Here is a 25,665-nt window from a genome sequence, read left to right as displayed (position 1 = left end):
CTGGAAAATTCCATTGTATATTCATGAGAAAATGAGAGTGAAATGGTAAAATGACATCAGCATTATAAAAATAATTTTGACCTCACTGATCCCCAGAGTTCCCCAGACCACGTGAAGAACTATTGACCTAACTTAATAATAGGAGCTTTCACATAAATGATTCAGCTGCACCTCACAGCAAGGCTTTAAAGTGACTTTTATTCTCCCTGTAATACAGCTGGGGAAACTGAGGCTTGGAGAAGAAATATGCATAAGGCTAAACAACTGGGATCCAAGTCCAGCTGCTTTGATAACAAACTCAACTCAGCCCGGCTGCCTCCAACTTTGAGAAAACTTAAACTAATGAGAAAAGCTAAGCTACTTCGTTTCTGAGTAAGGCCAGATGCCTCCTCTGGTTATATAAATCACATCTGCAGATGTATTAAGTCTTCATATCATTCCTGGAGTAGGGGAAAATCAAATGCATTAATGAGTTAGCAATGGTTTTGCTATTATTCTTCCTGTCCCACAGGACATACCTCAAATAAAGTTTGCTCTCCTTTTTTCTTTCTGACTTCACTATATTTAACAATGACTTTCCACAGAGGAATAATGAGAGAATCAGAAGGTTGTTCACCTGATAATCCAAAACACCAGAGAGGTGATTTAGGATTTTAGACTAAGATAACTTAATTTATTTATTTCTAAGTTTGCTAACTCTGAAATGTTGCATTTTTAAACGCCTGTTTTTCTACCCTCTTAGAGAAGCGGTCAGCAATTTTCTCACTGCCCTCAGTTTGCAAAGAAAGAGCAGGAATCAACAGCAAGTTCCTCATCCTGCAATCTCTGGGAATATCTGGGCTGCCCTCAGAATTGCCCTTTCTCTGATGGACCAACCGGAACTCTTCCAGGCAGCTAATCTCGGTGACCTGGATGTCCTCCTAAGAGCTTTCAACTTGGATCCTTGAAGGAAAAGGAAAAAAAGAATCCCTGATCTGTGTAATTGTACTGAGAAATGCAAAACTATTTCATTATGAATTCCAAAAAGGATAAAACGGATGTTCAAAAGGCTATAGTGATATAACCCAAGGGAATTCCTACAGACAATGCCCAGTCTCTGTTCAGATCCAAAAGCACAAAACATTATACAGTCAAGTTCGGGCTCAGAAGAAGAATTGATAGACATAAACCAAGATTAAGTAACTGTGTGAATACTCTTCACAAGCTGCAAGCATACTGCAAGTTTGTTCTTTGAGGTTTTGTCCCCACTTGCAGCTGATGGCACATCTAAGGAACTTGCTCATGGGACACCTGGAGAAAGCACTGCCTTGGATCAGGGAATTGTGTTTCTGAACTGTCCCCTGAAATTCCCCCTTTTACCAGATTGAACATAGTTTGGGCCAAGGTGCATGCACATATATTAACTCTTGACTGAAGAGAGGCATTGCTTAAACCTGTTCCAATTTTAACTTTTATTGTTGCCCTTTGATTCCAGAGAGGGAGCTTTGCTGGCAAAAGCAGTTTTTGCACTAGAAATTTTTGCTCTTCCCAATCAAAACTTTTCTGGGATTGTATATATGCACTTTAATATTTATGCCTTGCTGGAGTTTTGTTGCTCCAATTTTTAACTTGGAGGTAAAAGATTAGGGAACTCAGCCTTGTTTGATCAACGGACCAAATAACAATTCCTGAAAATAGTTTTTCATAGCGTAGGGTTTTGAAGGAACATTTTTCTTAAAGCAGATATGACATAGGGTGTAGTAGGTCAAACACAGATCTTATTCACATGCTTTTCTGGGACTGTATGAACTTAAGCAAGAGATAAGGTAGTATCTCTTCACAAGTTCTGTGCAGGAAGAAAGTTTGATGATATTGTGATTTCTATTGAGTTAACATTAACTTGCTTAAATGTCGTATTTTCCTTGCTTTCTAACTGCTCTGCACAGTTAATATTCCTTTTAAATTGTTAACATTTTAAATAGTATTTAAGAGTGATAAATACATCTTTTCCTTAAAATTATGTTTTCTTAGTTCCATAATAATCTGCACTGCTCACCCTTTTGCATTCTAAGTGATAGAAGATCAATATTTTCTAGCTGAACCTCACTGAATGTCAGTGGTTTAATATGAAAGATGCATGCCTGGCTTTCACTTTGAACATTTGTCAAGCATCAGGAATTTTCTGCTGGCAGTGATGTTTAATTGGTTATATTCCACTCAGTTCTTCAGAGCATTTTGTGCCTGTTGGGAGTTTGGTGATTAGTTGGAAAGACACCATTTTTTAAAGAATTAGAAAAATTGTTTGCAAAATGGTAACCAAAATGTAATTTCACTGATGGTCCAATTCTAGTAATTTATCCTGGGAAGTTGTCCCATTCTTCTTTATTGTATCTCCTTCCTTCTTCCAGAATCTTCCCCAAAGCAATCTGATCCCAACTTTTTCTTCATATTCTTTGGTTACTAATAGCTGGTTACATTCGTGATTATAGTTACCCTGCAAAACAGCATTTGGGTCAAGAGTATAATTGACTGCGGAGTTAGCTTCTACCGGGAGAGGGGAGAGGAAATGTATATACGTGCTGAGACATCGAACTCCAGGTACAGGCAGAAATGCTCTCTTCCACTATGTTGTAAGTCTCGGGGGGTAGGAAGGGGTCCCAGGGACACATGAAACCACAAGTACTTGAGGCTTCCATATATCATAACCTATTCTAGTTTATAAAGACAAAGAGTTGAGGGCACTGTGGTGGTGCCAGGCATTTATCTTCATGTCAAAGCCCACCTGGGCTAGGTGATGCCTCCAGCTGGCCAGCAGGAGGCAGGGCATCAAGGCATTCACTGTTGGACAGGAGTCACAACCCAGGCTTGGCCTCCCCTTCACTGAAGTCTGAGAAGCAAGATAAAGCTCAACAATATTTTCTAAAGAATAAATGGTATCCTTTAGAATTTTAGCATCTTAGAAACTCAGTCTGGAGAAGGACTCTTGGGGCCCAGTCTCCAACCCATGACAGCTGCCTGCTTGAATATCCCTGATAGAATAGCATCCATTCTGTGCATGTTCCTCCTCCCAAGCCCTGTGCATTCACTGGCTGGCCAGCTGATGTGCATCCATCATAGTCCATTAGGAGCAAACTTTACAGGTGTTCTATTTATGATACCATGCTATACTTTCAACAGTCACGGAATTTTGCAATAACGATAGGCTGTTTTCTTAGCCTTGCTGGCACTACCTACATGAGATCAGTAACAATTTAAAGACTGACAGTAGGGTAAATGTGGGATGTTTTGATTTGATTGTTGCTAAGCGGTGGCAAATTTTGCTGCCCAAGTTTTATTTTGCTTTTGGAATACAAAGTAACTTCAAGCTCCAAAGAGTTGTGTTAGAGGAGACAACCTTCCATTCCCATCATAATTTGGTAATGTGCAGAGCATTCAGTAAGATTTTCTGCAAGACACCTGTATAAGTCAGAACCAAGATTTTCATAGGCTGTTAACCCGTCAACAAGGGCAGAATTGTTGCCCAAGGAGTTTTTCAATACTTTTAAAAAAATTGACGTATAGTTGATTTACAATGATCTGTTAGTTTCTCCTGTACAGCAAAGTGATTGTCATACATATGTATACATTCTTTATTATCCTTTGCCATTATCATTTATCACAGGGCATTGAGTATAGTTCCCTGTGCTACAGTAGGACCTTGGTGTTTATCCATTCTACATATAATAGTTTGCATCTGCTAACCCCAACCTCCTAATTTATCCCTCTCCCACCACCTCGCTTTGCAATCACAAGTCTGATCTCTGAGTCTGTTTCTCTTTTGATTTGTATCTTTTTTCCTGTATTTTTTTTTTTACTTTTTATGTTGGAGTATAGTTGATTAACAATATTGTGATAGTTTCAGGTGTACAGCAAGTGATTGAGTTATACAAGCACATGTATCTATTTTTTTTTCAAATTCTTTTCCCATTTAGGTTCTTACATAATTTTGAACAGAGTTCCCTGGGCTATACAGTAGGCCCTTGCTGGTTATCCATTTTAAATACAGCAGTGTGTACATGTCAATCCCAAACTCCCTAACTATCCCTTCCTCCCCTTGTGTCATATTTTAGATTCCACATATAACTGATATATGGTATTTGTCTTTCTCTGATTTACTTCACTTTGTATGATAATGTGTCCATCTATGTTGCTGCAAATGACATTTCGTCCTTTTTTATGGGTGAGTAGTATTCCACTGTTTACATGTAACACATCTTCTTTATATGGACATTTAGGTTGTTTCCATGTCTTGGCTATTGTGAATAGTGCTGCTATGAACATAGGGGTGCATGTATCTTTTTGGATTATAGTCTTCTCTGGATATATGCCCAGGAGTGGGATTGCTGGATCGTATGGTAACTCTGTTTTTCATTTTTTGAGGAACCTCCATACTGTTCTCCATAGTGGCTGCACCAACTTACATTCCCACCAGCAGTGCAAGAGGGTTCCCTTTTCTCCACACCCTCTCCAGCATCTGTTATTTGTAGACTTTTCAGTGATGGCCATTCTTACCAGTGTGAAGTGGTACCTCATTATAGTTTTGATTTGCATTTCTCTAATAATTAGTGATGTTGAGCAGCTTTTCATGTGCCTGTTGGTCATCTGGATGTCGTCTTTGGAGAAATGTCTATTTAGGTATTCTGCCCATTGTTCGATTGGGTTGTTTCTTTTGTTGTTGAGTTGTATGATCGTTTGTACATTTTGGAAATTAAGTCCTTGTTGGTCAGATCACTTGCAAATATTTTCTCCTAGTCTGTAGGTTGTCTTTTCGCTTTGCTTATGGTTTCCTTTGCTGTGCAAAAACTTATAAGTTTGATTAGATCCTATTTGTTTATTTTTGCTTTTATTTCTATTGCTTTGGGAGACGGACCTAAGAAAACATTGGTACGGTTTATGTTAGAGAATGTATTGCCTATGTTCTCTTCTAGGAGTTTTATGGTGTCACATCTTATATTTAAGTCTATAAGCCATTTTGAGTTTATTTTTGTGCATGGTGAGAAGGTGTGTTCTAACTTCATTGATTTACATGTGGCTGTCCAACTTTCCCAGCACCACTGGTTGAAGAGACTGTCTTTTTTCCATTTTATATACTTGCCTCCTTTGTCAAAGATTAATTGACTGTAGGTGTGTGGGTTTATTTCTGGGCTCTCTATTCTGTTCCACTGATCCCTATGTCTGTTTTTGTGCCAATACCATGATGTTTTGATTACTGTAGCTTTGTAATATTGTCTGAAGTCTGGGAGGGTTATGCCTCCTGCTTTCTTCTTTTTCCTCAGTATTGCTTTGGCAACTCTGCGTCTTTTACAGTTCCATATACATTTTAGGATTATTTGTTCTAGTTCTGTGAAAAATATCATGGGTAATTAATTACATAGGGATCACATTAAATTTGTAGATTGCTTTGGGTAGTATGGCAATTTTAACAATATTAATTCTTCTAATCCAAGAGCATGGGATACCTTTCCTTCAATAATACTTTTTTGAATTTTATTTTTATTTTATTTTATTGGAGTATAGTTGATTTACAATGATGCTAGTTTCAGGTGTACAGCATAGTGATTCAGTTATACATATATTCATTCTTTTTCAGATTCTTTTCTCATATAGCTTTTTACAGAACATTGAGTAGAGCTCCCTATGCTATACAGTAGGTCCTTGTTGGGTATCTATTTTATATATAGTAGTGTGTGTATTTTAATCCCAAGCTCCTAATTTATCCCTCCTGCCACATTTCCCCTTTGGTAACCATAAGTTTGTTCTCAAAATCTGAGTCTGCTTCTGTTTTGTAAATAAATTCATTTATACAATGAGACTTTTAAACAAAATTTAGTAAAAACAGTTACTAGAAAGCACATGAAAGTTTATAGAAATCAGGGCACCACCAAAAATAAAGTTGCAAGATTTTAGAACAGTCTTTATTGTATACATTTTTTTTAAACTGTGACAAATTTTTTAAGGCAGCACCGTTTTCTGGCATCTTATACCTTCGTGGTGTGAAATTGTCATTTAAATTACTCTTTCCATTTGAAAGGGTAGGGTGTTTTGGGTTACCTTCTGGGGCATTCTGGGAAGGCGTTGAGTATCTTTTTCTTGTGTTACTGAGTAATAAATAGCCTAAGATCTCTTAGAGGATGGTAATACTTTACTAGAATGACCACTCAATTTCATAAACATGACTTTTGAGGACCAATTTCACTAGTCAATGGGATGAAAATGCAGAGAAGGCCAGTGACCACTGCTGAATTTCAAAATATAACTGTGTCTAGTGAGCTATTTCCATGTGCTCCTGTACCTTCACAGTGAGGCGGAGGAGGGTTAGGGAAAAGGAGATATAAGGCATCCACTTACTGGGCCAATCATCTTGAGTCATCATTCCCTTTGCTTTCTCCCAAGCTCACTCCCCATGACTCCTTGAAAGAAAGGCAGATCTTATCCACCAGGAAACGTTAGTAGAAAATTATGAGCTGTGCTTTCTCAGTCGATCTGTGTTTCAACTAGAATGGCAAATTTGTGATACTTAACTGGGTTGGAATGTCCAGTACCCACTCACTTTCAGAGGTTTCTGCCACTTGCCTCATTCTTTTCTTTGAAGGAACTATTATGTTAAATCTTAGCACCATATTTAGATATTAATATTAGATAAATCTTTCTAGTATATTTGTGCTATACAAGCAAGACTTGAACACAACTGTAGCTAGTCCTACTTATAACAGGAGCTCCCAAACTCTGTACCATAAACTTTGTCTGTGAGCCCCTTGGGAATAGAGAGAAAAAGCAAGATGGTTATTTTGTGTCCCTTCCTCATTTGTCCCTGAATCGACTGGACTGTAATACGTTAGTTGTTGTGGTTGTTTTATTGCTTGAAATGCTTCTAGAAGCATTCTAGTAACAGGGTATTCTGAAGGCTTAATTTGTGTGCCATCTTTTTGAGGCCTTCTGTTTTAGAAATTATTACACATGCAGTGCATGATTTCAACTTTGTAAAATAATTTCAAATATATTCCCTCGCCAGATTTTACTGCACCATTTCCTTATCATTTCAGTATTTATAGAACTGGTTGAAATTAAACTGTTTTGAACTAAGAAGTAGACAGATCTATATATTTTTTAAGAGGGTTTGTAGATGAACTCTGGCATAAGGTTTGTAAAAAGGCAGTTTTAAAGAAGTAAAACATATAACCTCACATACCAAAATAAAGCATGCATTAGCACTTGCAAATCTACCTACTCAGATATTAACCAAAGCATGCAAAATAACTTTACTGAATGTAAATTTACCCAGTGCATGATTAAGTAAGTCTCATAGGTTAGCTTATTTTTCCTTGCTTCTGAACAAGGAACTTGTTCATGAACTTTGTGTTCTAGTTTTTCTACTTGCTTTTAAATATCCTATCCTTGAGATTCACATGGCTGATTTATGCAGTGTTGCAGCCAGTGCCAAACTAATCCTGTGAGGAGTCCAGATATTTAGACATCCAAACGATTTTTAAAAACCAGTTGAGGCACAACAGATGCAAAATAGAAACAAAAGCCATGTGTCTGAATGCTACTGAACAAAATCATGTTGATTGCCTCAGCACAGTTTTGGGTTCTAAATTCTGAATAGTGCATTTCGAGCTTTTCTAATTTAGAAATGCTGACATTCTAAATAAGGTGGGGAGGTTAAGGTAATGTCAGGTACATGAAAACCCATCATAAGGCAAAGTGGACATGGGGCCTTAATTTCCACAAATGTCACATAGTGTGTGGGGTGTCTGTCACACCACGGGCCTATTTGTATGGTAAGTGAGCTACTTGGGCCCACATCCCTTGAGAAACTGGACTTGGTCAATCTGTCTAAAAGCACTGAAATTCAGGGTTGATGAGGTGATTTCATGGTCACTCAGAACCAACTCTCAAGTCCTCCCACTGACCTTTTCTGTGGCCCCAGCTTCAGGAAAAAATAAGGACAAGGAAACCAGAAATGGAGGGAACAAAGCTCAGTAAGACAATGGGGGTGTCTTAAGTTAGTTAGCGACAGCTTTGTCACCACTTCGTACCCCCCAACACACATGCAGACGAGCTCCAAGACAGAATCCCCCAAGCACCCAGCCAAGACCATTGTGTGGAGGCATTAAACAGCTAAGAGGAGAAAAAAACAGAAAACTAATGTGTGAGATTTCACATAACTCTCCATTTTGCCTTGAATAAAGTTTCCGCTACCGGTACCCTCCGCAGAAATATCAAAATAACATTCTGGAGACAAGTGCCCCAATCCTCAATCTCAGAACTATTTTCTTAGGACTGCTCTCCAAGAGAGAACTCTTGTAGCACTGTAGAATGTCACAGCAAAACCCTGACAGGCTCATTGGGACACTCTTAGAAACCTGCACTCAAAATAATATTAAGATGAAAAAAAAATGAGGCAGTCCTTTGCTCACCAATAAAATGTCTGTGTGAGTGTGTCTTTTCTTTGAATTTCTTGGAGAGGGAAATGGTATGACACAAAAAGAACTAAGGAATATACACACTCAGTGAGTATTTCACTGAGATACATAAAAATACCACAAAAGAACTGTGCCACGTGAGAAATATGTTCATGACTGTTAGCAGTAAAGGAAATATAGCAAACCTAAATTTTACCAATTATTTTCAATTCCCCATCCCCATATCATCTAACCCAAACCCTCTTCAATTTTCATTGCCCAAATTTGTTTACATTTGTTGAAAATAAACCTGATTAATTTAGTAAACTTTTTACAAACTATAACAAGCATTTATTAACTATTTAGAAAAGATATTTCTATATATTTTGTATATCTATGAATATTGCATATCTAATCTAAAATACTGTTTGAGACAAATTCTTCTATGATGCTTCCTTATCATGCTCAATAGTGTTTAACAATCTTGGGATTTCATTTTTAAGCTGCAGTAGATAACAAAAAAAATTAACCTTAAATGTTTACATTGAGTTTTTAAATTAAAACCAATCCAAATTAAGTGACCTATAGTAAATTAATGGCAGTGGAAGCGGGGGCATAAGTTATTGGCATACTACATGATAAGGTACCTGTGTATTTAGTGAAATATTATATATCATAGCACAACTCTGTTGGGTATTAAGATTTCATCTTAGTATTCCCCTGCGTTGCTCTTTGAAATAAAATTACTACCATAAAAATCTCTTGTCATATTGATGTGTTTAATTTACTCCATTGGCTTCTAACTTGCAAAGTACCAAGATTAAGGTAGTATTTTTGTACTACTATTCCTTCCCTTTTTCACATTATTAAATTGTATATTTGTGCAATTTTAAACTATGTTTTCAAATAAACTTTCTCTGGCTTCAAGGTCTTTTCAGAAATCTTTCAAAATGGGATATGGGGATCAGAATTGCTTCAAATCAAATGGAATGCAATTTGTACTACTGGTTAAAAGGTCCTTTTATTGAATATCACTACCTATGATTTTGCATAAGTTATCTGGAAATAGGAATGCACTTTTAGATACAAAACAAAGATCTTCCTCCTTTGTTAATTTTTAAAGACTAAAATATTATTTAACCTGAAATTGGATTTTGTGATTTTTTTTTTAGAATAAAAGTATTAAAATATATTTGTTTTAGGGTCTTTTTTTTTGTCAAATATTTGAGCACCTACTAAGTACAGGTACTGTTCTAGTGCAGGACAGTGGAAATTAAATCAAGCCCTTGAAGAGCTTAGATTTCTGTGAGAGCTCAACAAATACTTTAACAAATAAGGATGCCATGTGCTGCAATGCAAAGTGCTAGAAGAACAAGGCAAGTAACGTATGAGAGTGACTGGGGCTCCTTCATCTACAGGTGGTCAGGAAAGGTTTCTCTTACCTGACATCTGGGCTGAGACTTGAACGACAAGAAGCCAGCCAAGTGGAGTTGGGGACAAGCTCTCCCTCTTCACTGCCCTCTCTTTCCACCTGAGGCAGCACTTAACCTTGGTGGGATTCTCTTTTCTCTGTGAAATCAAGCTGTACCACTTTCTTTCCTGTTTCACTGTTACTCTATATGCAGTAAAGTTCTGTCTACCTAGTGCTCCTCTTCCCACCTCTCGCATAACTCAAACCCTTTTTATGTCTACGCCCCCACCACTTTTTAAACATGAATATTAATTTCCTCAGATAGCTGCTTCACTCCGTGTGTGTATTCAAAAGCAGACCAAGGTTTGAATAGTTCTTTACATTTCCTTACAGGGCTCCTTAAGGTAATACCTCACCTAGCCAGCACTTCAGGGCTCACAAAGGACTGGCGTTATTTTTCCTTTACTTACACCACATAACCAATCATGCTGCCTGGTAATCAACTTACGGAATCAGGACTTTAGGCATCAATGGTTAATTTTAGTATTTTGCCCTGTGGAACTAAACTATTGGTTCTCAAGAGGCACCCTGCTTGAGTTTGCCCACTGAGTTTAGAAAAGTGGAATCTAGGCAGTACAGCCTTCCCAGGCCCAGTTCTCTGAAAGGGAAATAGAAAGGAAGCGAACATTTACTGAAACCTACCATGTGCTGGATTCCTTGGCCGGGTGTTTCTATTTTGCCGTTTAAACTTCAGCGGGCACCCAGGTCCTAATAAGCCTTTGCTCTACTGATAATTGTATCCAGTCCATAATTAATGTTTCTGCAAATAATTAACATAATCGCAAAAACTGTGCCAGGTGAAAAAAAGGTTTTAGAGATTAACAACAGACTAAAGAGTATATTTAATACTAAAAGAACAGCAAAAACTGACCTAGGAAACAGTAGGCTTGAGAGAAATTTCCAAGACAGTGGCTAACGCTGCTCATAGTAAAATTTGCTATCGGTTAAAAATTGATCAAGAAGAACAAAATCGTCTTTGCAAAATTTAGATTTGCAAAATTTGACCTGGTAAAGCTGGACTCAGTGGAAATAATGGCTGCAAAGGGGAATTTGCAATAGCAAAAGTTATAATAGAGGAAAATTGATGAGGACTGAAAAACTGATGACAGACTGTCCTTCTAAAATTTACAGAACTGTTAACAAAGTAAGTTCATTAAAATAGAAGGGAAAATGTCAAAGTTGGGAAGAGTTCAACTGGGTGACTCTTCTTACCTTCTCCTCTCTCCTCCCATCCCACATCTCCTACACACTCCCTCTTAAGGCTGGACACCTTGCTTCCTACTTTCCTAGAAAACGATGGCAGGAAAGAACTCCCAGACTCACGGCACTCAGTCTCCTTGTCTCCTCACCGTGGCATCTGCACTTAGGTCTCTGCCTTCCTCCCATAACAGGTCTTCCAGGCCTTGCCTAAAGTCAGCTCTGACTTTGGCACCAGATGCCATCACCTCTTGCCTGTTCAAGAAAAGCAGATCAGCTCTTCTTCCCTCACCCTCCTACATCCCCCCACACTGTACTTTCTGTGTGACCATCTTATTTCTCATATTTAAAAGGAAGAACTTCTCTCAGTCCCACCCACTTCCCCTATCAGTCACCACCCCACTTTCTTTGCTTTCCTCTGTGGCAAAACTCCCCAGAGTTGTCTGCATTCATTTTCTGCAGTGCCTCTCCTCCCCAAACTGTTCCCATGGAGACCACACATGACTCCAAGTGGATCAATCTCACACTGAATTCATCTTACTTAACCTATCACATTTATTTGGTCACTCTCACCTCCTCAAGATGCTTTCTTCACTGGGCTTCCACTTCCAGGCACCATTCTCTTGGTTTCTGTGCACAGTGGGGGTCACTCGTCCCAAGTCTCCTTTGCTGGCTCATCTGCTCCCTGACTTACGTTGAAGGGCTCAGTCCCTGGACCTCTTCTATTTCCTGTCTCCCTCCACGGATGATCCCACCCATGCCATGGCTTTAAATACCACTTAGATACCAACCACTCCCAATTTGAGATCTACGGTCCAGACTTCTCAAAGTCCAGAGTTGCATATGTCCCGCTTCCTACTCGACATCAGCCACGGAGGTCTAATAGGCATTTCAAACTCAGCATGCCCCCAACCGGACTCCTGACCATCTTTCCCCACCACCGCCTGTACCCTCACCACACCCTCCTACCTTAGTTGATTGCAACTATGTTCTTCCATTGCTCAGAACAAAAACTTCAAGGGCAGCCTTAGCTACTCTCATTCCCTCATACCCCACATCCTGTCCATCAGGAGATTCTGTTGGCCTTACGTTCAAATGTATCCAGCATCTGCCCATCCACACTACCGCCACTGCTACCCTCCATCCACCCGAGCGTCATCCTCTCCCCTTGCTTACCACAGTAGCCCCTACTTCTGTCCTTGCCCTTCTGTCATCTAAGCTACACAAAGAAGAACCTCCCTGAAACTTTGGTCAGAGCAGGTCATTGCTCTGCTCAAAACCCTGTAATGGCTCCCCATCTCACCCGAGGGTCAAGCCCTTCCAATGCCTCCCGGGCTCAGACGATCTGGCCCCCTCTCTCCTCCTCTCCCAGCAGTCTCCCCCCGTTCTCCCTCCCTTCTAACCACACTGGTCCCCTGGCTGCTTCTCTGACATGTCAGATACTTTCCCACCCGGGAGCTACTGCTCCAGCTAGTCCCTCTGTCAAGCATAGCCTTCCCTTAAACATGTTCGGATGACGCCTTCACCTCCTTCAAGTCTTCTTTCAAATCTCCTCACCCAAGGATGCCTTCCCTGATCAGGCCCTCCCCTGAGTACCTGATTTCGCACCTCAACCTGCACCTCTACCACTGATCTACATATTTTTTCCATAGAACTCAACAGCTTTTAACATCATTTCCTTATTTCTTATGTTTAGTATCTGCCTCTCCCTGGTAGAAAATTAACTCAGCAAGGGCAGAGATCCATATCTACTTTGTTTACTGATACATCTAAGAAAAACAATGCCTAGCACATACATGTTTAGTAGTTACTGAATGATGAACCATGCTATACAGATTAACAAAATAAATTTGCTTAATGGAATTATCTCCAGAAAAATACTTTTGAAAAAAAAAAGTCATCATTGTTGGTATAATTGATTTTTTTTTTTAAGTTTTTAGACTGAAACAATGGGTCAAAACCTCCAGACTCAAAACGCTATATGTGTTAAAATGATGACATAAAATACCAGAGTAAGAATATCCTGTGCCCACCAAACTTGTCAGATGCTTTACATAACTCATCACAAGTATTATTCTGCCCACTGAACAGATGAGAAGACTGAGTCTCAGGATATTAAGTGCTTACCAAAGTCACACAGCTAGTCTGGGTTGGGAACAGGATTTGAACTTGTCTATATGTTTCTACCCTGGCACTTATCCCACCCTGCCTCCCTACCTCACTGAAAGTAGATTTTTAAATAATTGCTTGCATGGGGATGAGAATTACTCACCATTTGCCTGTTAAATTTCTCCACTGTGACTGAAGTTTGCCACTGACGACGTTTGAAAAGCTGGACCATGAGTTCAAACGGCACATACACACACTGGTAAACTCTCCCACTGGACACGATGGGATACATCAAGTGAATGTAAACAGCAGCTGGCTTGCAAACACTGGCCTAAAAGTTTACAATTCTCTGAATGGTAAACAACCCCTCACTATCCCCTCATCATTTCCTTCTCCTCTTATTCCCTCCCCAAAACAGATGGCACAACACTGATGTCAGTCATTTCACTTGGATTTTTAAAAATACATTGGTTCATTCTTTTAAAAGTTTTAAGCACTGAATAAATGTATTTTAAGTAGTAATTAGCCTATATGGTAAGCAAAATAAGGCCCCCCCCAAAGATATCCACATCCTAATCACCTTACATGCCAAAAGGAACATTGCGGCTAAGATTAAGTTAAGGATCCTGAGATGGGAAGATTATTCTGGACTATCTGGGTGAAGCCAATGTAATCCCGAAGGTCTCTGTAAGAAAGAGGCAGGAGAGGGCTTCCCTGGTGGCACAGTGGTTAAGAATCCGCCTGCCAATGCAGGGGACACGGGTTCGAGCCCTGGTCTGGGAAGATCCCACGTGCCACGGAGCAACTAAGCCCATGCGCTACAACTACTAAGCCTGCGCTCTAGAGCCTGCAAGCCACAACTACTGAGCCCTCATGCCACAACTACTGAAGCCCACGCACCTACAGCCCACGCTCTGCAACAAGAGAAGCCACCGCAATGAGAAGCCTGCGCACCGCAACGAAGAGTAGCCCCCGCTTGCCGCAACTGGAGAAAGCCCGTGCGCAGCAACGGAGACCCAACGCAGGCAAAAATAAATAAATAAATAAATTTATTTTAAAAAAAAAAAAAAAAAAAAAAGAGGCAGGAGAGCCAGTAAAGGAGATATGCCAATGGAAGCAGACACTGGAGTGATGCCAATGCTGTCAGGAGGTCATAAGCCAAGGAATGCCAACAGCTTCCCGAAACTGGAAGAAGTAAGAAATGGATTTTCTCCTACGGCTTCCCTGCCAACACCTTGCTTTCAGCCCTGTGAGACCCATTTCCAGACCCCTGACCTAATAAATGTATTGTTTTAAGCCACTCAGTTTGTGGTAATTTGTTTACAGCAACAATAGGAAACTCATACAGCCTAGAAACACAATGTCTTAAAAATGCTGAAATCCCTTGATGCAACTAGGGTTGACTCTGCTTATACCTGCATTAAGGAAGCCACCAGCAAACTGAGAGCCAGGGAACCACAGAAAGGTCTCACAATTGATTCCAATATTCAACTTGGCACCCAGTAGAGAAAGACAGCAGACTCCCACCTGCCCTGCCCCTCCTTCACAGAGCTAACTTCGTGCCATGGAGGATATTCCACTACTGATGGGACCTAGCAGCCTCGGGGACACACAAAGAAACCCTGAAAAGAAATAAAATTAGTCACTGTCTCAAGTTACCTGTTCCACTGATGGATAAGAACCTGAAAAAGGCAGAATCGGTTTACGTGGCATTTTGCAAAAGAAAAAAAAAAAAAAGAGAGAGAGAGCCATAAAGGGGACCTCAGATTGTGAGAATAGCTTTTAATTTTAAAACAATTGAAGCAGTAAATCATCCATCTCTCTTTCCATCACAGGCAAATAGTCTCCCAAAACATTTGAGATATTTTAAACTACAACTGTGATTAGTGCAAAATAAACACAAATTCTTTCAGGCGCCAACATCAAAACCTGCCAAGCAGACAGGCGCGGGCCACAGGATCAGCCTCAGCTGAGGCCAGGAGGAGCGGCCAGATATGCACGGTATTTCAACACACCCAGCTCTGAACAGACAAAACAATACGGGGGGAGGGGAAACCACAAGAGAATGTTGCCCAAAGTGAAACAAATCTGCCCAACACCCTCATGTGGCTAATAACATCCTTGGCACCTGGAAGATGCCTGAAAAATAAATGCAGAGCTGGCAGCTTCTAGACAAAGCTGAAGAAACAGGGTTTGGGCTCATTTGCTTTTGGTTTTTAATTGGGGTCATATATATATATATATTGGTTCTTATGCAGAAAAATCTGCTTTCTGGAAGGCATTCTGTGCCTCACATTGCTCCCAACTCCAAAAAAAATGTTTGTGCTGCTTCTGTCTGTCTGGATGCTTCGCAGAATCCCCTTCCATACCCACGGCACCTCGCTGCCTCCTCACGTCACCTGGTCTGGAGAGCACTGTCCAACAGAAGTACAGCTCGTGTCTAATTTCAATTTGTTTGGTAGCCACATTAAAAAGAGATCAAAAGGAATAAGTGAAACTTTAATATCATCTTACTTGATGTATCTAAAATATGGTCATCTTAGCATATAATCAATATAAAATATTGATGCAATATTTTACATTCCCTTTTATTGGTACCAAGCCTTCCAGATCTGGCGTGCACTTCCTGTGTACAGCACAACCTCAACGTGCACAAGCCACATTTCCGGAGGTCATTAGCCACATGTGGCCATGGACAACTGTACTGAACAGCACAGATCGAGAGAATTATAACACAAACTCTTTCAGGATGATTTACTGAGTAGGGAATCTCCATGACACTGTGTGGGTGATCTTATACATCAACTTAAGGGTACAGAATCTTGTTCTGTAACCTAGGATTTTTGACCTTAGGTGAAGGATAGAATCATATTTTATCGAATCCTATCCCCCCCTATCCTGCTTCCAACACTGGCCATCTCCCCATTGATGGCCCACGTGGATGTCATTTAGCAACAGTGATGCCTACCAGATGAAAAGACATCCTTTCTGTGGTAGAAAAACTTATTTGAGGATCATAGCTATATAACTCCACTAGAGTAAGATAATACTCCAGAAAGGTTACAGAGTTAGCAGAAGGTAGTTCTGAGGTTTGTCAGGGCAGGAGGTGTTTTAAATAGATTTTTCATTTTTGAGTAAGATGGTAACAAAGTACCTTACCGACTGGGAAGTGGAGAGTTTCAGGAGTGGGAGAAAAAAATGGGATAATCACCAAAGAAAGTAATTACCCAAGAAATTGGGACTAGAAGTTGGGGTGGCAAACACTAAAAACGAGGCAGGTTCTAAAGTGGGGTGCGAGAGCTGTTAACAAGCCAGAACCATAACATCTAACTTCTATGTGATCCCTCCCATCTTACATGTCTGACCAAGGTAGTAACTGCAGGAAAATAAAAATAGAACCGAATGTTAGGGCAGAAAGGGACTTCTGAGCTTATCCGGTCTAACCCACTCATTTTAAGGAAAAAGGCCTAGAGAGGTAAAGCGACTCGGCCCCATCCCACTTAGAAGTGGAGTCGGGCTACAAACGCAGGTGCTCTCACCATGAATTGCAGGTAAGGCTCCATCCAGTTCAGGTCAAGGGAAAAAACAATGTTGGGAGTAGCAGGCTCACGCTACGCCCTACAGCCCACGGTGAACACGGGGGAAAGGCAAGCACATTCTCTTGTAGGTGGGAAAAAACAGCAAGTCAATTCAGAACATTAAAGCAACATTGACATAAAATGGCATTAAAACATGACTCTTCTTTAATAGTCCTTCCTCCATACTTTTTCTCCCCTTGAAAAAAAATCCCAATTTGAACCAAACTAGATTTCTGATTAGTTATGTGGGCATTTAGATCAACTGACAAAACAAAAACTTTGAAACGCTGTATTTTCCAAAGACACATTCATCAGGATTTTGCACAAATGGATATCAAAAGATATTTACAGGAAGAAAGTACTCTTTCACACATACACCCACGCGGTGAGAACTTTCACAATTACACCACCACACCTCACACAGAAGACTCCTAACAGGCTGATGATCAGTTGACAAGATACACACATTATTCCAGTTTTCAGTCATAAATAATCTCATCTACATACATGTGTAAAATTAAGCAGTATATTCCACACTTTGATTCCAGGGAAGCCTGCCTTGAATATATTAAGATATACAAATACATTTATAAGCATGAAAGAAAACCAATATTTGCTCCAGTTTTCCCAACTCTCAATCTGAAATAAAGAATAGCACATATACAAAACTTTGCCTTGTAGAAATAGCCCTTTGTCTTGTGAGGCGAAAAAAAAAAAGGCAGCCATATTCCACTTTCTTACGATAGGTTTAGGTATCAAAAGGGCTAGATTTCTTTTTTCTGCTTAATGAATTAAGTAATGTGTAGCCTGTAATCTTATATACTGACTTTACACCATTCACTTTGCAAAATTTTATTATAAAATGTTTTAATTTGCTTAAAATACACATGCTATCTTTGTCCACATTTCAATCCAAAGCTCCAATCCCCCTCCCACCCCCAGAAAAGGCCTTCACTTTGTAATAGCGGTGAAAAGAAGTCACTTTTGATGTGTGTTTGGAGTCACTATTCTATGGTACTCAGCCCTAAGGAGACGGGACTCCGTAAGGCTGCTTAGCATGGGGGTTTCTGCAGGAATCAGGGACTCGTGTCACCGAGCGGGGCTGCTTTGGGGTGTCCAAGACAATGTGAAAAGGTGACACCAGTGGGCAGAGTTTAGTAGAGAGTTATGACCCCATGAGCTCCCGTCTTCTGCCAATCTCATTGGTTCCCGAACTGAAGATGACGTCAGAGGAGGGACAAGAGGAGGCCCGCTCTACTAGGGCCCACCCACTGGGCACACCACCGGCTGCTCTTTAAAGGGTCAGCGTATCAGATCTCACCAGATCCTCAAAGCACAGTTGGAAAGAGAGGGCAGGGGTCATCACACCATTGTGCACATAAGGAAAGATGAGGGACTTGCCCAGCTACGGGCCGCACCCAGGTCCACGGGTCACAGGCCTTGGGCTCTGCATCCTTTGCTCATGTCTCCTGTGAGAAGGGCCCCAATCATAACCAGAGCCCTGACTGTTCATAACTCACATGTCATAATCCAACTTCCGGACTTCATAGAACTGTGGAATTCTGTGCTGTATTTCACCTAGTTGGTTCTACTTTATTTTCCTACAGTCTCCAGAAAGATCCTTTCTACCAACCAAATGCATATTAAGCAGACAGCAGTAAGTCCTTTTTTATCTGACTGAATAATCTGAAATAGAAATTCCAGAGACCCTAGCATTTGGTACAGAGCAGTAGGAAAATTACAGAGCACTATCGTTCCACTTTTTCATCACATCTGAAACTCTGATCTAATCCCAGGTTGCAACTAAAATGCTGAAACACCGAAACAGAAACGATGGTCTTTCATAGTGTCATATAAAGTTTCTTTGCATCTGAAACCCTTAAACTGAAGATCACACTTGGTCACAGCAGATAAGCAGTGAAGACAAGTCAGGAGGTGATTAGCCAACAAAGAGCAGAGATGAGACTCTGGCCCCAGAACACACAGAAATGAAGGCAAGCAAAGAGCTGGGGGCTGAGAAAACTACAGACAAATTTGGGGCACTTAACATGATTCCAGGGAGTTGTCATGCGTCATCGTAAGAAGAGATCAGCTATTTTAACTAACAGTACACACGACTATGCCTTGGGGGAAGGGTTGCTGAGAAACAGAATTCATCTACCATTGGCAAAGAACAACACTGTGCTGCTGGGGGCATCTGCGTTCATACGACCAAATGTCACAAACCCAACTGAAATCTGGACAGCACTGAAAGGGACAACAGCCCTTTTTACGCCTGAAAATCTAAGCGGGGAACTAATTTTTAAAACTGTTCCTGAGTTAGAGTTTCTTTAAAATATTGACTTGCTTTTTCCAGCTATGCTTACTACCAACTATTTTAACCTTTAAAAACCAACCCGTCACAGATTTTCTAGTTGACTACACAGGTCTCGGTCTCTCATTCTCACACACATTCACACACTCGTATTATGAATTTTGATATGATTAAATTAAAAATATCTTTCATTGTAGACGTTCTAATCTACTCTACCTGGAGAGGTCAGAAATCATTGTGTGTCATGAAAAAACTTATGTCACAAATAAAGCCCAGCCCAGTTACTGATTTTCGATATGAAACGAAAGTGGGCTTTTTGTTTATGGTGGGTAGGCGACACAACTGGCCCCATTACTTGGTTCCTCTGGAGGCCACAAAGCAAAACAGAGGACTGATGGCACTTCCTGCTTTTGATGTACCAGTGGCAGATCCCCCACCAGCAACAGGAATACTTTTTTTTTAACCATCCTCTTCTTAAACATTTATAAAAAGAAAAATTATCTACAGTAGTGTATCATCACTAATAGAAATTTCCTCCCAGTTCTACTTCAGAAGGCGTCAAATTATGTTCTTTAAATAAACTATAAATACCCCATGTATTCCCTCATGTCTGGCTGTCCCAACTTCTTACTTTTTTTTTTTTTTTTTTTTGGCAAATTAAAAAGGTGTATGGCTTCTTCTCGCCAATTTGTACGTCTGAGGTTTAGCTTGGTATCCTGCGGTAAAAGTACATGTAGCCCAGGTCTTTAGGGGGCCTTTCTGAGGCACAAACTTTGTGGTCATTGTAGATCACCCATCTGAAAACAAAAGACAGAAGCATTTGATGGATTTAAGTCAGTTCCAGGAAACTTTGCAGGAGAAAGTTACTGCACCATACTTAAAATAATCAAGATGGTTTAAGATAAACCAAACTCAAGTCTGTTGTATAAAAAGAAACAGAATGCTGGTGGGAAATTACAACTGCTTTTTTATTCTCAAGTTCAATCAAAAAGTAGTTCCTAAGGAGCCTCCAAACATTTTCACTTGTAGAAATCGATAGATGGCCTCAGAACTTCAGTCAAAGAAGTATGTGTTTTTTTCAGCCTTAGGTATAAAACTAGCTAAAAATCACAAGTAAATAGACATGCAGTGAACTATTATACAACTACTAAAATGTCTTTGAAGAATATCTGGTAAAGTAAGAAAATAATCACAATATAATATGAAGTGGGAGAAAGCAGGTTACAAAATTGTACCTACTGTGTACAAACTTTAAGCTTTTAGAAAAGTTGTAAATAGGACATACACATACCCTCTCTCCCAGTGAAAACAATGAAACAAAGAGAAATGTATCAAAATACAGACAATGGTTCTCTCTAGGCTTCCAAACAACACATTCTCTGTATGTTTTTGTATTTTTACAAATTCCTAATAATGAATTTCATGGCTTTTTAAATTATAATTAAGCTATTTTTCTTAAGAAAAGTATTTTTAAAAGAGCTATTATGCTTGGTAATAAAAAGGATTCACTATAAATCAAGTTCCTGTGCTCAACTTTTATTAATCAAGTTGAGAAGACAAGACTAAAAGACACACCAAAAAGGAACACAGTGGATTCCTTACTGGGAACCAGTCACTCCTGCAGTACGAGGTCAACGTCCTACCAGGAGAGGGCAAGGTTACGTGTTTCTCCAGTGTCCATGTGGCCCAAGCACTGCATCAAGCAGGGGTGCTGACCCATAGGCCAGGCCACTCCGTGGGAACTCAAGGAAGGGAAACCAGTAGGTCCTGTGGGGATCCAGCCCTGGAAGAAGGTTCTGAAGAGAGCAGCGGCCTTACACCCCACAACTGTCTCATTCCTAGCTCACCACACACCTAACAATTCTTAAGAAGCCAAGGCTACAATAGGGCAAACACTGGGTGTTGGAGTTACCAGATAAAACAGAGGATACCCAGTCAAGTTTGAATCTCACATAAGCGACAAATACTTTTTTAACACAAGTATGTCCCATGCAACAGCTGAGACATATTTATACTAAAAAGTTATTCATTATCTGAAATTCAAACATAATAGGGCATCCTGGTTTTCTTGTTTTGTTTCGTTTTGTTGGCTAAACCTGGCAACCCTGGGGAGGTTCCAAATATGGACACACATTCCACTGTGGGAATGCGTCTTTACTTTGGGAGGTCCCCTTGCTATGACAGTGAAGAGTGACTCTGAATACTAGCTCTGACACAGCTGCAAACGTCAAGCAATATTTAGCCTGTCTGAGCCTTAGTGCCCTGATGTGTAAAATGGCTTTAAGAGTCTATCCCTACAAGACCATTATGAAAACCAAATGAGATAACATATGAAACACCTAGTGGAGTGCCTGGCACATAGTAGGTCCTCAATAAAACATAGATATTATTTTACCTTCTCAGAAAGACTCACCTTCCTTCCTTTTTGATGTGACAAACATAATGTCCACTCATTGTAGATGTCCCCATGTGACTGATGAACGCAAATAATTCATACACTATGAAAGAGGAAACAACTCAGTTACAAGGCAGCACTTCTAGAAATCAATAGCACTTCTGACCAGAATTTAAAGCCAACGAGAGTGTAATCCAGCAACTGTTTAGAATGAAAGACAGTCTATTTACTTACTACGTTGAGAACACACCCACCTACCCAAAGTGACAGCAACTTCAACCTGCAAATTCATAACAAAGCAGGACATGAACTTTACAGCAGACCTTAAGCTCCTATCTGAAAGGGGATTAAAAGTCCCACAGCCCAGTCTGGTGGCAAGCTCATGGGTCTAAAAGGGTAGTCCCAGCTCCATCACTTCCAAGTGGCATGAGGGTAGAGAAGTTGTTTCATCTCTCGGAGCCCACTTCTTCACAGAAATGAAAAAATCCACCCACTTCACAAGGCTGTATGAGGCTTAAATGAGCAATTCAGACTAAAATACCACACAAATGTCAGGATTAGGAAGAAGACAGCAGATAGGTGTTATCATTTACAGAAAGGGATATAATGCTCAGAATCTGCGTCTTGTTGATTTCTGACTGGCTCATGATTATAACCTCTATGGGACCAAAATTCAGGCTTCATGCCTTCTGAACAAGGAGATATATAGCCTCTTGGAGTTTAAGATGGATGTTTATTCTCTAACAAGTATCTCCTGTCATCTTGCATAGCATATGCTGTACCAAATCCACGGTGAATGAATTTCAGTTCATTCCCCCATCCACCCACCCCCAGCCAATCCTAGGCCTGCACAACACCTGCAAAGTGGCTTCCACACACTGGCACCAGTGCAACTCCACAAACTGCTACAGACTATGACGAGACAGGTACAGAAACTGAGTTAGCATTTACAGACTCCTATAATAATTTGAGAGGGATATTCATGTCTGTTGAATCTAACTGAGGAAAAAAATGGGCTTGCATATTGTTTTTGGTACTCAAGTTTTGTTGTATTTTACAAGTGTACTCGTCTTGCTCCTCCCTCTTTCTTTCTCTCTCTTGCCGTTCACCAATGCTCATCCACATATTCAGCTGTGAATCCCCAGTCCTCATCTTAGCCTTCAGCGCATCACATACTATTGACCACCTCTCCTCCTTCCCCAAACATCTGCCCCCAGGACATGACTGTCTTTTTGTTTTCCAGGTGCCCCACTGGCTTCTCCTCTTCTCCTGACTTTTAAACATTGGTGACCTGGGGCTCTGACCTCAAGCCTTTCTTCCCTCTATCTTCTCTCTCTCTGTCTCTGTCTCTCTCACACACACACACACACCCTGTACATTCTCATCCTCTTTCTCTCTGCCACCTCCCCTACCCCTTCCCTCTCTGGTTGATCTCATCCAGTCTCATGGCATTAAATGGAATTATGTTCTTAATTTCATTTCCAGAATGTTCACTGCTAATGTACAGAACTACAGTTGAATTTTGTATATTGGTCTTGTTTCCTGCAACCTTTCTGAATCCATTTATTCGTTCTAATAGTTTTTAAAGTAGATTCCTTAGGATTTTCTATATACAAGACCATGTCATCTGCAAACAGAAATAGTTTTACTTCTTCCTTGCTTATCTGGATGCCTCTTATTCCTTTTTCTTGCTTAACTGTCATGGCTAGAACCTCTTTCACAATGTTAAATAGAAGTGGCAAGAGTGGACATCTTGTCTTGTTCCTGCTCTTAGGGGTAAAGCATTCAGTCTTTACCTGAAGCATAATGTGAGCTGTGGTTTTTTGGTAGGTACCATTTATCACGTCGAGGAAGTTCCCTTTCATTCCCAGTTTGTTGAGCATTCTCTCCTCAGCTTTATCCGTCTCAATTCTCCCAGTAACTCAGGACAAAATCTGGACTCCTCTCTCCCACTGTTTACACACATCCAATCAATCAGCAAATCCTTCAAAAATATATCCAGCATGGGGCTTCCCTGATGGCGCAGTGGTTGAGAGTCCACCTGCCGATGCAGGGGACACGGGTTCGTGCCCCGGTCCGGGAAGATCCCACGTGCCGCGGAGCGGCTGGGCCCGTGAGCCATGGCCGCTGAGCCTGTGCATCCGGAGCCTGTGCTCCGCAACAGGAGAGGCCACAACAGTGAGAGGCCCACGTACCTCAATGTATATATATATATATATATATATATATATATATATATATATATATATATATATATATATATATATATATATCCAGCATCTCCTTCAAAATATATGCAGAATCCAACGACTTCCTACCACCTCCACTAGTACGCCCCAATCCAAGTTACCATCATCTCTTGTCTGAATTATTACAATAGCCTCCCCTCCTAACGGGGCTCCCTGCTTCCTCCCTTACCCCTACCGACCACTCTCAGTATGGCTGCAAATCTCACTCTAACAATGACCTATGAGGTCTCCCCACCTCCTTCCATTCTCCCCCTCCACTCCAGCTCCTCTGGCCTCTTGGATTCTCCTCAAACACACTGGCTACTCCTCTCACTGACAGAGAGGGCTTCAAGCCCCTACAGTCCCTCTATCTGAAACTCTTCTTTCAGATGCCACATGATCCACTCCTCACTTCATTGAGGTCTCAGATCAAATGTCATCTCAGAGAGGCTTTCCTTATAAATAGCAACTCCTCCCTCCTTCCACCCCACCCTCACCCCAACCTTGTTTTACTGTTGTCCACGGAGCTCAAAATAACACCACATCACATACTTATTTATGTATTTACTTACTGTCTATTTCCTTTTATCCCAGGCTAGAACATAGCTCCATAAGGATGAGAAGTTTGTTTGGGATTTTTTTTGGTTTTTTTTTTTTTTTTTTTTTAGTTTTATAAACTCACCAAATATATATATTTTTAAATTTCATTTGTCTGTTGTGTTTACTGGAATATTCCAGACACAGAGAACAGTGCTTAGCATGCAGTAGGCATGGGTCCCTTCACCCCATGTCCTCACTTGTTTTTCTATCTTTTCATATTGTATACATTTTTATAAACCCCCACCAAAGTACTCATTGGAGTATAAATTAGTGAAATAATTATTTTAAAAAGAAATGAGTCAGAGGGGATTGCCTTACCCATCATTAACTAAGTTTCTGTCGCTAGCTATCACATCAGCTGACAACCCCCACACACACACACCAAAAAAGAAAAAAAAAAAAAAAATCACAGGTTTGAAACAGAAACCAGGCAAAAACAGTTGTGAATGACAATCATTTTGCCTGGCACTCAGTGATCCAGGGACCCTACCCTTGTCAGCCCTCCCCAGTGTTCCCCATCACTAAGAACCAATCCCCACCCTAGTAAACAAAGAGAGAGTGTAGGCTGAGACTTTTTCATGTTCCTAGACCCTGGTTAGTTTTTAAAGCTCTTTAGGAATAATTTTATATCAAATTCCAAATCTTCAATTTGAGAGATGAGGGGCTGGTCTCCCACAAGGTGGCTGCCCTTTTAGAATTTTCATGGAATGAAGAGAGTATGTGATTCTACGACGAAGGCTTTTCCCCTCACAAGAAACTGTCCCCCCAAACAATGCCTTAAATAACTGAACAGAGTATTTAATGAGCACTTCTCACCATAAGCCAGGGTCATTTCAGTGAAACATATACCAACAAGCCAACATGCTAACAAAATAGACAGACATAGAGAAAAGAACAAATCCATACACTCCAACACACCCAAACATGTCATTAAGCCCCCAAAGCCATTTTCCCCTCTTTAGTTAAAAGCAATTAATTCACGTGTATACTCAAGATCATAAAAATTAAGAAAAAATATTAGCATAAATCTTAGTCCTATAATTAAAATTAATTGTGTTTATCAACAGAAGCGACCTCTCCATGCATTATTCAAGGCCTCCTGCTAGGAACCAACAGCAAAAGAGAATCTCAATAAATCTGCAAAAATTCAACAGGTAAGAAATCTCAATTTATCTTTGTTTCCAAAGAGAAAGTCAAGGTGAATAAACCAGACAGGGAAGCCACTGCTGATTCTTCTAGTTCCCAGAGGTCTCCCTCCAAAAATAGCATCACCACACTCTCAAAAAGTACAGAGACCTCTTTTTATATAGATAGAAAAGGCATTTTTAAGCAAGGTAAATCCGTTCAAAA

The 25,665-nt window shown here is 40.3% G+C and overlaps 2 protein-coding genes across 24 annotated transcripts in view; one reads left to right on the top strand and one right to left on the bottom strand.

Annotated features, from left to right (window-relative positions):
* PEX5L (peroxisomal biogenesis factor 5 like) overlaps positions 1–12,283 on the top strand; it is a 538,178-nt gene extending 525,895 nt beyond the window's left edge. For 13 of the 21 annotated variants that reach the window (XM_067034079.1, XM_067034076.1, XM_067034078.1 and 10 more), the window contains one exon: positions 743–12,283. In XM_067034079.1, the coding sequence (XP_066890180.1) occupies positions 743–947 (205 nt within the window). In that variant the 3' untranslated portion in view covers positions 948–12,283. The remainder of the gene's footprint in view (positions 1–742) is intronic. The other 8 variants (XM_067034072.1, XM_067034070.1, XM_067034077.1 and 5 more) reach the window with 1 other exon arrangement.
* Positions 12,284–14,962: 2,679 nt separating this feature from the next.
* USP13 (ubiquitin specific peptidase 13) overlaps positions 14,963–25,665 on the bottom strand; it is a 122,265-nt gene continuing 111,562 nt past the window's right edge. For all 3 annotated transcript variants that reach the window (XM_059064577.2, XM_067034060.1, XM_067034062.1), the window contains 2 exons: positions 21,506–21,590; positions 14,963–19,889 (listed from right to left, as the gene is read on the bottom strand). In XM_059064577.2, the coding sequence (XP_058920560.1) occupies positions 19,796–19,889; positions 21,506–21,590 (179 nt within the window). In that variant the 3' untranslated portion in view covers positions 14,963–19,795. The remainder of the gene's footprint in view (positions 19,890–21,505; positions 21,591–25,665) is intronic.

Source organism: Kogia breviceps, chromosome 5, assembly GCF_026419965.1.
Source record: "Kogia breviceps isolate mKogBre1 chromosome 5, mKogBre1 haplotype 1, whole genome shotgun sequence".
Classification (NCBI taxonomy): Eukaryota; Metazoa; Chordata; class Mammalia; order Artiodactyla; family Physeteridae; genus Kogia; species Kogia breviceps.
This window is presented reverse-complemented; position numbering and strand designations above follow the sequence as displayed.